Source organism: Oncorhynchus mykiss, chromosome 2 (assembly GCF_013265735.2).
Source record: "Oncorhynchus mykiss isolate Arlee chromosome 2, USDA_OmykA_1.1, whole genome shotgun sequence".
In the NCBI taxonomy this organism is placed as follows: Eukaryota; Metazoa; Chordata; class Actinopteri; order Salmoniformes; family Salmonidae; genus Oncorhynchus; species Oncorhynchus mykiss.
The window spans coordinates 14,131,877-14,144,440 of record NC_048566.1 but is presented as its reverse complement, the minus strand read 5'-3'; the positions used below and the strand labels follow the sequence as shown (position 1 = coordinate 14,144,440).

The 12,564-nt window shown below is 45.6% G+C and overlaps 2 protein-coding genes across 5 annotated transcripts in view; both read right to left on the bottom strand.

Annotated features, from left to right (window-relative positions):
* LOC110513267 (collagen alpha-1(VI) chain-like) overlaps window positions 1–12,564 on the bottom strand; it is a 120,659-nt gene that overhangs the window by 85,762 nt on the left and 22,333 nt on the right. The window lies entirely within an intron of this gene.
* Window positions 9,395–12,564, bottom strand: part of LOC110535435 (collagen alpha-1(VI) chain) — a 48,028-nt gene continuing 44,858 nt past the window's right edge. For 3 of the 4 annotated variants that reach the window (XM_036961858.1, XM_036961871.1, XM_036961862.1), the window contains 7 exons: window positions 12,296–12,304; window positions 11,626–11,759; window positions 11,434–11,540; window positions 11,145–11,331; window positions 10,780–10,951; window positions 10,593–10,622; window positions 9,395–10,424 (listed from right to left, as the gene is read on the bottom strand). In XM_036961858.1, coding sequence (XP_036817753.1) covers window positions 9,817–10,424; window positions 10,593–10,622; window positions 10,780–10,951; window positions 11,145–11,331; window positions 11,434–11,540; window positions 11,626–11,759; window positions 12,296–12,304 — 1,247 coding nt within the window. In that variant the 3' untranslated portion in view covers window positions 9,395–9,816. The remainder of the gene's footprint in view (window positions 10,425–10,592; window positions 10,623–10,779; window positions 10,952–11,144; window positions 11,332–11,433; window positions 11,541–11,625; window positions 11,760–12,295; window positions 12,305–12,564) is intronic. The other variant, XM_036961867.1, reaches the window with a different exon arrangement.

Below are 12,564 nucleotides of genomic sequence, written 5' to 3'. Positions count from 1 at the left end.
ATTCAGTGTGTGTGACAAATATCATTTGATTTGATTTGATTTTATGATTTTGGTTGAGCCAAATCAATGTTTTAGCGTCTATCCTATGGCTCCCCCTCCTGTCAGTAATAATTTGAAACAAAACGTGAAACATTTAAAAACATATTTTTATCCAAATAGCATTTAAGCCTTTATTAGATTAGTTTCTGTGTATTATTTCTAAACAAGCAAGTATATTATACTGCTGTACATGTTTATAACATTGCATTAAACATTTGACAACAATAATAATATAGTCATTAAGCTCACACTTGATCCAATACAACTTACTGTTAAACAGGATATGCAATGGCTCCTTCTTGGCCTGAGCTGGAGGCAACAATATCATATGACTCTACAGACTTTCAATTATATTTCAAAAACCTAATCACATTAAAAGTTGATACTGATACAAGTGTTGTACCATGTGACTAAATTAAATAGTATGTCTGATTTTGCACGGCAGGGTAGCCTAGTGGTTAGCGTGTTGGACTAGTAACCGGAAGGTTGCAAGTTCAAACCCCCGAGCTGACAAGGTACAAATCTGTCGTTCTGCCCCTGAACAGGCAGTTAACCCAGGCCGTCATTGAAGATAAGAATGTGTTCTTAACTGACTTGCCTAGTTAAATAAAGGTAAAATAACACACATCATACCTCAGAACAGAACAATAAATATGTAAATATGTAGAAAGCTCAAAAGCCTTGTATTCCACCCAGAACCATCTCACCCACATGGCTACTGGTTGCCATAGAGACTCTTGCCAAAAGGTATAGGCCTGCATTCACCATTCTTCAATCTCTCAGGTGAGGGAGGTCTGAGTACTTGCATGTCTTAGCCTTGACAAGTGAGCATCTTCCTGCTGACTCCTCTATCACTGATTCTTCCTACTGAATTACTGGAGCGCCACCTTGTGGATCATCAAGCCCATTGATGTTTACCATCAAATTATATTTGCAATACTTCAGGAGAAAAGTTTCAGGCCACTCTTTCTGCGCCTCTGGGTGTCACCCAATGAAAAGAGCTTCCTTAGGTGGACAAATACAAAATGTTTCACACCGGCCAGCTTGGAGGAAGATATGGCAATGAACTCTGGAGGATTGGGCCTGTGAAGAGAGAGTTTAAAGGTTAAATGCCATTTTAATGTCGGCCAAAAAATGGTGATATTAAAGATACACTGTAAATGAGTTCTATTACATTCAACAATTCAAAATATGCGCCATTAACTCCAAACATCTGTATATTACTAGGTAATAGAGTAAGATGTTTACCTTGGAGCTCTAGGCCGATTCTTGGCCTCTCCGACAGGCCTTTGGGTGATGAGTCTTCCCCTAGCTCGCAGTGGCAGGGTTCTAGCCTGTGAACTATGCCTCCTGGTGTAACTGGGAGCCATGACGTTCCTGGATAGAGCTGCCATGTACTCCCTGTAGACAAGGCCATGTCTGGAAGATATGCTGCAGTGGTGACACGTGGCCAACTGAGAGAGAGGTAAAATAAGGGCAGAGGTCAATGTAAAAGACACTGCCATAGGGGTTAGCTATTCCACGTTACAGACATGCTGAGACAATTCCCAAAGACATTCAAAGAAGGAAGTTGAGGAAAGTAAGTGAGTAAGGATGATAAACAAATCATTAAAACCAGGCCACGCTACTCCCTGTAATACTGAAAGTCATGTAGACCTGGTTAAAACCAAGACCCTAGAGGCCTCTCTCCATAAAGAACACAAGGCTAAATTCTGATGTGATAACACACATGTTGGCCCTAGCCCACTGTCAATTACTTCCCTCCACCAATAGGATATCAGGACAGCTCTCTAGAGTCTGGAGAGCATCAGGCGCATCATAGCCCCACTTCTAAACCAGAACTATTTATTTATTTTACAAGTTAATAATTTAGCAGACTCTGTCATCCAGAGTGACTTACAGATAGTACATTCATCTTAAGATAGCTAGGTGGGACAACATAGTAAGTACATTGAATCTATTGTATGGTGCACACTGGATTAAAGGCTATCATCACATTATGTTGCCCACAAATTTTCTTATGACATTTCTATGGAGAACAGTGTTTCACTCTTTCTCTGCTTAGTTTATAAAAATAGTAGCGACAATAACTTATGTTTTTATAATAACTATATGTTTTGGTTCTATGCATAGTATTTGTGTCACACGTAAATTAAGCAAGGATAAGCATGATACATTCAGAAACTGTTACAGTAGCCTACAGTAATATGTTGTCTCTGGAAAGAGAAAAACATCGCTAAATTATAAGACTAGCCCTAAATGATTCCCCTCTTCTATCAGACATTCCTTAAATTTACCATGGAAACGATAAAACAAAGTATACATTCTTTACCTAGCACAATTCAACAATCTGCTACCACACTCCCAAATGATCAACTCACAAACAATGTTGTATCAAAGCATTGAGAGTCAACAAAGTTGTGTAAATGCCTGGAAGAGAGGAACTCACCGAGACAAAGGCTGCCATGCTGTGCTGTTTCTGTTCTTCTTCACAAGAGTCACAATGTGTGACAGTCACTCTAACACAAAACGCTCTGTCATCCTACATATGGGTGGAGCCAGGGGGCGATTAAATAAATGACATCTCAGCCCACTGCTTCTTAAGAATGTCACCAGTACATGATTCCTGCCTACAGCCATAATCTATACTCTAGACTGTGGATTAGGGTCTGAAACAACCCCCACACCAAACCAATAGGGTTGTGAACAGGCTGTCCTATTTTAACCTGAATAATCTTGGAAAGTGAACCAAGCTGTCAGTGTTACATCAACAACAATTGATTTGATGTTCTGTTCTGTGTTTCTGGGTTAGATAACGGAATATATCCTTTTGTGTGATTACACAACACTACAATTTCATGTCAGAAAAGGATATTACAGGGTTGATTTTCTGTCCTAAAATGTCATCTTGGGGCGGCAGGGTAGCCTAGTGGTTAGAGCGTTGGACTAGTAACCGGAAGGTTGCAAGTTCAAACCCCTGAGCTGACAAGGTACAAATTTGTCGTTCTGCCCCTGAACAGGCAGTTAACCCACTGTTCCTAGGACATAATTGAAAATAAGAATTTGTTCTTAACTGACTTGCCTAGTTAAATAAAGGTCAAATACAAAATCTTGACTGATGTGTCTTGCCTATTTATAGGTTTGTGATCCAAGAATACCACTATGCAGATGGGTATCATGATAGAATACCACTATGCAGATGGGAATCATGATAGAATACCACTATGCAGATGGGTATCATGATAGAATACCACTATGCAGATGGGTATCATGATAGAATACCACTATGCAGATGGGTATCATGATAGAATACCACTATGCAGATGGGTATCATGATAGAATACCACTCTGCAGATGGGTATCATGATAGAATACCACTATGCAGATGGATCCTATGATAGAATACCACTATGCAGATGGGTATCATGATAGAATACCACTCTGCAGATGGGAATCATGATAGAATATCACTATGCAGATGGGTATCATGATAGAATACCACTATGCAGATGGGTATCATGATAGAATACCACTATGCAGATGGGTATCATGATAGAATATCACTATGCAGATGGATAGCATGACAGAATACCACTCTGCAGATGGATAGCATGACAGAATACCACTCTGCAGATGGATCCTATGATAGAATACCACTATGCAGATGGGTCTCATGATAGAATATCACTATGATTGGATGGATACCATTATACAATACCACTTTGCAGATGGATACCATTATAGAATCCCACTCTGCAGACTATCTTTCATGATAGTCTTTCATGGTTAAGCGTTGAGGAGAAATGGACTACTTCTCTTCTAGTCTTCTAACAAAACATTTATGTGTTGAAAATGGCTAAGCCCTTGATTAATATTTTTTCATATACTTCAAACAGACTTACAAACCCCACCATACATGCCTTTATGGTGTATCTTCACAGTATCCAAACAAAAAACAGATGTAATGTATCAAATCAAATTGTATGGTCACTTACACATACTTAGCAGATGTTATTGCGGGTGTAGCAAAAGGCTTGTATAGAGCCATGTCATGGTGGAATGCTCTGCCACCAGAGGTTACTCAGGCAAAAAGCAAGTTCAACTTTAAAAAACAGATACAGAAAACATCTTGCATCAAAGTGCCTCTCCTATTTCTAAAGAGATATTGTAATTTAACTATACTGTATAAGAATGAATATGGATATAGTGTGTGTAGATTTTTGTTGTCTCTTGGTGTCTTTCCTATATAAAACTCTTATGTTATTTGTAAACAAATATTTTGAATTTAATGTAATATATTATGTTGTTCTTGTCTATTTCTGTTGTGTACTTTGTAATGTATTTGTATTTATGTGGACACTGTAACGGCTTTCCTCCTGGGAAGGAGAGGCGGATCAAAATGCAGCGTGGTTATAGTTCATGTTTTTTAATAAGAAAACTCAACATGAACATAATACAAAAAATAAACGTGGAAAAACCGAAACAGCCCTATCTGGTGCAACAAACACAAAGACAGGAAACAACCACCCACCAAACCCAACACAAAACAGGCTACCTAAATATGGTTCCCAATCAGAGACAATGACTAACACCTGCCTCTGATTGAGAACCATATCAGGCCCAAACACAGAAACAGACAAACTAGACATCCAACATAGAATGCCCACTCAGATCACACCCTGAGCAAACAAAACATAGAAACATGCAAAGCAAACTATGGTCAGGGTGTGACAGTACCCCCCCCCCCCCCCCCCCCCCCAAGGTGCGGACTCCGGCAGCAAAACCTGAACCTATTGGGGAGGGTCTGGGTGGGCATCTGTCCGCAGTGGCGGCTCTGGTGCTGGACGTGGCCCCCACTTCACCATAGTCTTAGTCCGCCTCATTGTCCGTCTCCGTGGCCTCCTAACCACGGCGACCCTTCTAAATGACTCCACTGGACTGAGGGGCAGCATCGGGACAGATGGGCAGCTCGGGACAGAGGGGCAGCTCGGGACTGAGGGGCAGCTCAGTGCTGAGGGGTAGCTCCGTACTGGCTGACGACTCTGGCAGATCCTGGCTGACTGACGGCTCTGGCGGATCCTGGCTGACTGGCGGCTCTGGCGGATCCTGGCTGACTGGCGGCTCTGGCGGATCCTGGCTGACTGGCGGATCCTGGCTGACTGGCGGATCCTGGCTGACTGGCGGCTCTGGCGGATCCTGGCTGACTGGCGGATCCTGGCTGACTGGCGGCTCTGGCGGATCCTGGCTGACTGGCGGCTCTGGCGGATCCTGGCTGACGGGAGACTCTGGAAGATCCTGGCTGACGGGAGACTCTGGAAGATCCTGGCTGACGGGAGACTCTGGCGGCTCATGACAGACGGGAGACTCTGGCGGCTCATGACAGACGGGAGACTCTGGCGGCTCATGACAGACGGGAGACTCTGGCGGCTCATGACAGACGGGAGACTCTGGCGGCTCATGACAGACGGGAGACTCTGGCGGCTCATGACAGACGGGAGACTCTGGCGGCTCATGACAGACGGGAGACTCTGGCGGCTCATGACAGACGGGAGACTGGCGGCTCATGACAGACGGGAGACTCTAGCGGCTCATGACAGACAGGAGACTCTGGCGGCTCATGACAGACGGGAGACTCTAGCGGCTCTGGACAGACAGGAGACTCTAGCGGCTCTGGACAGACGGGAGACTCTAGCGGCTCTGGACAGACGGGAGACTCTAGCAGCTCTGGACAGACGGGAGACTCTAGCGGCTCTGGACAGACGGGAGACTCTAGCGGCTCTGGACATACGGGAGACTCTAGCGGCTCTGGACAGACGGGAGACTCTAGCAGCTCTGGACAGACAGGAGACTCTAGCAGCGCTGGAGAGGAGGAAGGCTCTGGCAGCGCTGGACAGGCGAGGCGCACTGTAGGCCTGGGGCGTGGTGCCGGCACTGGTGGTACTGTGCCGAGGACACGCACCTCAGGGCGAGTGCGGGGAGCTGCCACCGGAGGGCTGGTGCGTGGAGGTGGTACTGGATAGACGGGACCGTGCAGGCGCACTGGAGCTCTTGAGCACCAAATCTGCCCAACCTTACCTGGTTGAATGCTCCCGGTCGCCCTGACAGTGCGGCAAGGTGGAATAGCCCGCACTGGGCTGTGCAGGCGAACCGGGGACACCATGCGCAAGGCTGGTGCCATGTACGCCGGCCCAAGGAGACGCACTGGAGACCAGATGCGTAGAGCCGGCTTCATGGCACTTGGCTTGATGCCCACTCTAGCCAGGCCGATACGAGGAGCTGGTATGTACCGCACCGGGCTATGCATCCGCACTGGGGACACCGTGCGCTGCACAGCATAACACGGTGCCTGCCCGGTCTCTCTCGCCCCCCGGTAAGCACAGGACGTTGGCGCAGGTCTCCTACCTGGCTTCGCCATACTCCCTGTGTGCCCCCACCCAAGACATTTTTGGGTCTGACTCTCGGGCTTCCATCCACGCCGCCGTGCTGCCTCCTCATACCAGCGCCTCTCCGCCTTCGCTGCCTCCAGCTCTTCTTTGGGGCGGCGATATTCTCCTGGCTGTGCCCAGGGTCGTTTACCGTCCAATTCGTCCTCCCATGTCCATTCCTCCTTGCGCTGCTCCTGCTGCCGCTTCTCCTGCTGCACGTTGGGGCGGCTACACTCCCCTGGCTTTGCCCAGGGTCCTCTCCCGTCGAGGATTTCCTCCCATGACCAAGAGTCTTGATTCTTCGGCCGCTGTTGCTGCTGCCCGTTACCACGACGCTTGGTCCTGTTGTGGTGGGTGGTTCTGTAACGGCTTTCCTCCTGGGAAGGAGAGGCGGACCAAACTCAACATGAACATAATACAAAACAATAAACGTGGCAAAACCGAAACAGCCCTATCTGGTGCAACAAACACAAAGACAGGAAACAGCCCTATCTGGTGCAACAAACACAAAGACAGGAAACAACCACCCACCAAACCCAACACAAAACAGGCTACCTAAATATGGTTCCCAATCAGAGACAATGACTAACACCTGCCTCTGATTGAGAACAGGGCCAAACACAGAAACAGACAAACTAGACATCCAACATAGAATGCCCACTCAGATCACACCCTGAGCAAACAAAACATAGAAACATACAAAGCAAACTATGGTCAGGGTGTGACAGACACCAGGAAAAATAGCTGCTACATGTGCAGTAGCTAGCTAATGGGGATCCTAATAAATTAAACTAAAGCATTTTAATAATTCTTCAGTCTCTTGATGTCAATCTACTCATGATGATTAATGATGTTGATTGTTTTTAAATGGCTTGTTTTTTGTTGTTGTTGCTTTGCATCGCTTTGAGATGTATTTATGTAATGATTAGCACTATAACAGTTAAAAACATTTTATATTATTATTACTAATCTCCAGAACCATGAATGAATTGAACTTCATCTTCATACACAAAGAGATCATTATGACATCATTGCTTTTGGAATTTGGAATTCCAATCCATTCTAGAACATATGTAAAACCACTTGACCCATTTGCTTAGCTAGGTTCTATACCATGGCTCCATGATCCATCTATTGTAAAAAATGAAGTCCTCACAAGTTTTCTTAAGAGAACCTTTTGTCACTGAAAGGCTAAGGAAGAGAACGGGTAAGCGCTCTGAAGTATTTTTGGCAAACGTAGCACTATCATGACATATTTATGGATATTCAGGATTGCCATAGCGTGACAGCAGGACCCTATTCTTTCTCTAACACCAGGTACCCAGTGGAGTCCTTTTCATGCTCAGGCATTAAGAGAAGCAGAACCCCCTAGTATACTTGGCTCCAAAACACCTCACACTCTCTGCCCTCCCCTGAAGCCAGCAGACATCTCCTACAGACACACGGCGAGGAAGGGAGGCAGTAGGTCAGTGGAGCCCAAGGAGCCGTCGTACACAGACCGCCTGGACTTCTGCTTCCTCAGAGCCTCCTCTGCCCTGGAGAAGTTCAATGGGGAACTGCTGTATAAGTGTGCCAGCTGCTTGTGGTACTACCCCAGCCTGTCCTCTCTGCAGACACACATCACCCTGGGCTTTATGGAGGGTTTCAGCTGCAGGGTCTACTACAGGAAGCTGAAGGAGCTGCACTGCAGGAACGACATGAAGAGGATACAGGTGATCTCTCTGGAGACCACAGCCAAGAGAGTCAATCGCTTCTCAGCAGGAAATAGGGTGGCAGAGGAGCTGAGGAACAAGAGCAGTGAGGAGACAGAGAAGAAGAGCAGTGAGGAGCTGAGGAACAAGAGCAGTGAGGAGACAGAGAAGAAGAGCAGTGAGGAGCTGAGGAACAAGAGCAGTGAGGAGACAGAGAAGAAGAGCAGTGAGGAGCTGAGGAACAAGAGCAGTGAGGAGACAGAGAAGAAGAGCAGTGAGATTCAGAAGTGGCTTTCTGAGATAGAGGAACCCACTGATCATTACAGTCACTGAGATCATTATCCCTTTTTTCATTACAGATTCATTTTCACAGTAACAAAACATAGCTATATTAAATAAAACGTTTTCATGATCCCTGCTTCTTATTATTCTCAGAGTATAGTTGGAGCCAGATATACTAAATACATGCTATTTCATAAGGGAATTAATGAGTACACTGATTGGCATCTGGGATTTCAAACAGCTGAATTTCTAACTCTGTCCATGGTGCTGAAGTTGGGCAAATCCAGAGGCCAGTAGCCCAACACCCTCAGATAAGTACTGGAGTACAAGGGAAAGCCTAGTGTCTTTTTGGACCGATCTGTAAAAGGTCCTTCTACAACAACTATGTCGTGCCCTGACCTGAGATATCTCTGTTTTCTTTATATTTTGGTTAGGTCAGGGTGTGACTAGGGAGGGTACCCTAGTTTTTGTATGTCTAGGGTTTTTGTAGGTCTAGGTGATTTGTATGTCTATGGTGGCCTGATATGGTTCCCAGTCAGCGGCAGCTGTTTATCATTGTCTCTGATTGAGGATCATATTTAGGTAGCCATTTCCCTTTGGTGTTTGTGGGATCTTGTCTACAATTAGGTGCCTGTGTTCACTAGTAGCGGTTCGTTTGGTTATTTGTTGTTTTGTTTCGGTGAGTTTCAGGTGATTACAAATATGTGGAACTCTATTCACGCTGCGCCTCGGTCCGATCCTTATAACGAACATGGCAAACTATCTCTAATCACTATGTAGAACAGAATAGCAGTATTTTCCAAGTGTGTGTTAGAGCTCCTCTACTCAGCCCTCTTTTCTCAACACTCCAACACTGCCCTCTAGTGCATTTTATTGGCATGTCTGGGTAATTCTTTAACTAAATGGCACTGCATATATTTGAAAATAATAGATTGTATTGTATTCAGAATGAGCTAGTTAGTTTGTCCAATATTTTATTTGTCAAGACCTCCAGAAAATTTGAGCAAAAGAAAACTGTTCATCTTATCACCAAACTTACAGCGTAACGTTTATTAATCTACCCAAGTGCTTCTTATGACAAACATATTCATTTTATTTCACATGAAAAGCAGGAGGCCCTCAAAGGCATAAGGAAAACACAAAAGTATAAAATGTGCACCATATCTATCTAATTTCTTAATACATGGCACAACAGGACAATTCATAGACAGTTCAGTAGTAGGGAGGTCTTTAGGAGCGTTAGAGGGCTCCAGAGAGCTTTACAGAGCTTCAGAGAGCTTCGGAGAGCCTTAGAGAGCTTTACAGGGCTTCAGAGGGCTTTACAGAGCTTCAGAAAGCTTTAGAGAGCTTTAGAGAACTTCTGAGAGCTTTGGAGAGCTTCAGAGAGCTTTAGAGAGCTTTCTAGCCAGGCTCTGCATGACCACCCGTCTGGCCAGGTCACTGTACAGCGCCACTCGGTGGACACGACTATCCACGACGCGGTAATCAAACCCGTTCGCCTGTCCCGTCACCAGCTGGCACACGCCCGCCTCGTCAAAGCCCTCGCCCACAGTGACGGCCAGCAGCTGTGTGTTCTCTGCCAGAGCGGCGGCGGCGGCTCTGGGGATAGCAGCCCGGGCAGAGGCCACAGACCTGCCGTCTGTGAATACCACCACTTTCCTGGGGACAGCAGAGCGGCCCTCCCTCTGGAGGGTGGAGGTCAGGAAGGCCAGGGCAGCCGGTAAGTCGGTGGCCCCGTCCATGTAGAGCGTAGCTGCTAGCCCCGTTAGCACATCCTCAACACTAGCAGTGAAGGGCACCTCCACTCTCTGCTGCTGCCCATCGCTGTACTGCATGACGGACAGGCGGAGCAGCCCTCCCCGGTCCTGTGACAGCAGCCTGGCGGCCATGTTCTCAACAAACTCTCTGGCTCTGTAGAAGTTGGCCTGGCCCACACTGGAGGAGCCGTCCAACATGAAGACTATGTCTGTAGCTTCCTGGAAGTTGGCTGGAGGAAGAGTAGACTATTTTAGAACAGCAGTTGGGGTTCAGATACATTTACATACATTCCACTAAATCTTTAAATTGCAGTACTAGGCTCAATGCTAAAAAAAATAACGTATTGTAATGTATAGGAAACTGTGACCATAAAAACAAGGGAGAGGAGCAGTCTTACCTGGACAGGTGTAATCAGGACATTTCTTATCTGTAAACACAACCCAGACCTTAGTTGAGAGCATAGGAACATAGCATGTAGCTAGCTCCTGATATTGTAAATTAGGGCTAGCCTGTACATAGACTACCTTAGCAGATGTAGCTAGCTCCAGATATTGTAAATTAGAGCTAGCCTGTACACAGTCTACCTTGGCAGATATAGCCAGTAACATTGTTGAACAAGGAGTCCTCCAGCAGTTGCACGTGGTCTGTAATCTTCAGGTAGAGTCCAGGTGAGGCTGTGCCCAGACAGGTGATCTCCTCCAGCATGGCAGCGTAGGACGCCCGTCTGAAGATGTCACCTATGCCAATGCCCACCACCTGAGGAGCCAAGATGGAGGACATACTGAGGCTTTGCCACAAAATGGCAGACTTGGAGGAGAGAGAGATGGTTCTCTTTATGTCTAATGAAATGAATCCTTGGTCCTGACATCATCTCTTCACCCCCAACCTATACATGTCCTTCAGCCCACTCTCCCCCATCCCATTGCCCAGTCCCATTGACATCCCTCACCCTTATATTGGGCACAGAGCAGAGGGAGGACAGCGGTTTGGCGTCCCGGCGGGTGTCCGACCGTCCGTCTGTCAAGACTATGGCCACCTTTCGGTCCAGCTGGGAGCTGCCGAATGCCTGCCGGGCGAAATCCAGCGCCTCTCCCGTGTACGTACCACCGGCAATCCAGCGCATGTTTCTCACCGAGCTGCAAGTATGGGACATCAAACACAACAGTTAGTCAGTCAGTCAGTCAACTGATATCAGGTAACTGCTGTACTTTGGACTTTTGACTCTTATCTGGTCGGACCTTTTGAGCTGTGCTACTGTGGTGATCTTGGGGTCCTCCATAGATACCAGCTCCTGGGTGCCGTCATGGCTGTACTGAACTACACCCACTCGTGATCCTAGCTCCTTCTGCAAACAGAAACACACACAGAGAAACAACATTTAGTTAAGGCCCCTCTCTCACCCAGGGAAGTCAGGACAAATGTTCACCCACCTTGTCTTTGCTGAACTTGGTAATCTTGTTGATGATTCGAATTATAAACTCTTTTTCCAGGGTGAAGTTCTGCAGCCCAACACTCTCTGAACTGTCCAGTACAAAGAGTAGCTTCACCGGACCACACTCACACACTGTGAATGCCAGTTACATTGTCATTATAATAATATCATGATATATTCTGAGCATCATACACCATATGAATAGTACAGATGAAGGATCTTCATTTGATCACTCTTTTGTTGCTGAAAAATGTCCTGCGCAGCAGGAAATGCAAACTTGTAGTGTGTTCGAGGTTTAAAAAAGCTTCTAAAGTTTGTAATTTACACTTTAGAATGTCAGACTTGATTTGCCCTAATGAAAAATGTATCAACTCCTACAAAAAAATCCCAGTTAACTATAATCCACATAATAATTCACATTCCCTGTTGCTGCAGGATTATTTCCTTGCTGTAGCAAACTGTCTCAAGTTAAGATCGTACATCTCTATATCTATGTGACTATTTACAATACATGCTGTGGATGTAATTTGGTGCCTCTCAGAGTCTCTCACTGGCATACAGAGTGAAATTGAATCTTGAAAATTGAAACTGAAGGTCATGCAAGGATGTAAAATAATGCCATGTGTAACTGTTAAGCGCTAAAACTTTGTATGGGTCCAGGAACTTACCACAGCATGCTACAAGAGAAAAACAAAGACATTACATCAAGATCCACCCTGATTCATATCTTAATCACAGCCCCATCATTTACAGTTTTTTTTTTTTTTACAATCGCTAACATCCTTTTGTCCAATCTGTAGTCACATTTTCAAAACTCTAAACACGATTAGCACAACATCTGTCTGTTGTGGACCATACCAATAACACAATTCATGTTGTTTTCACAGAATATTCAGTCAATTAACACGTTTCTAAAATGCTTACACTTTCTTTACAT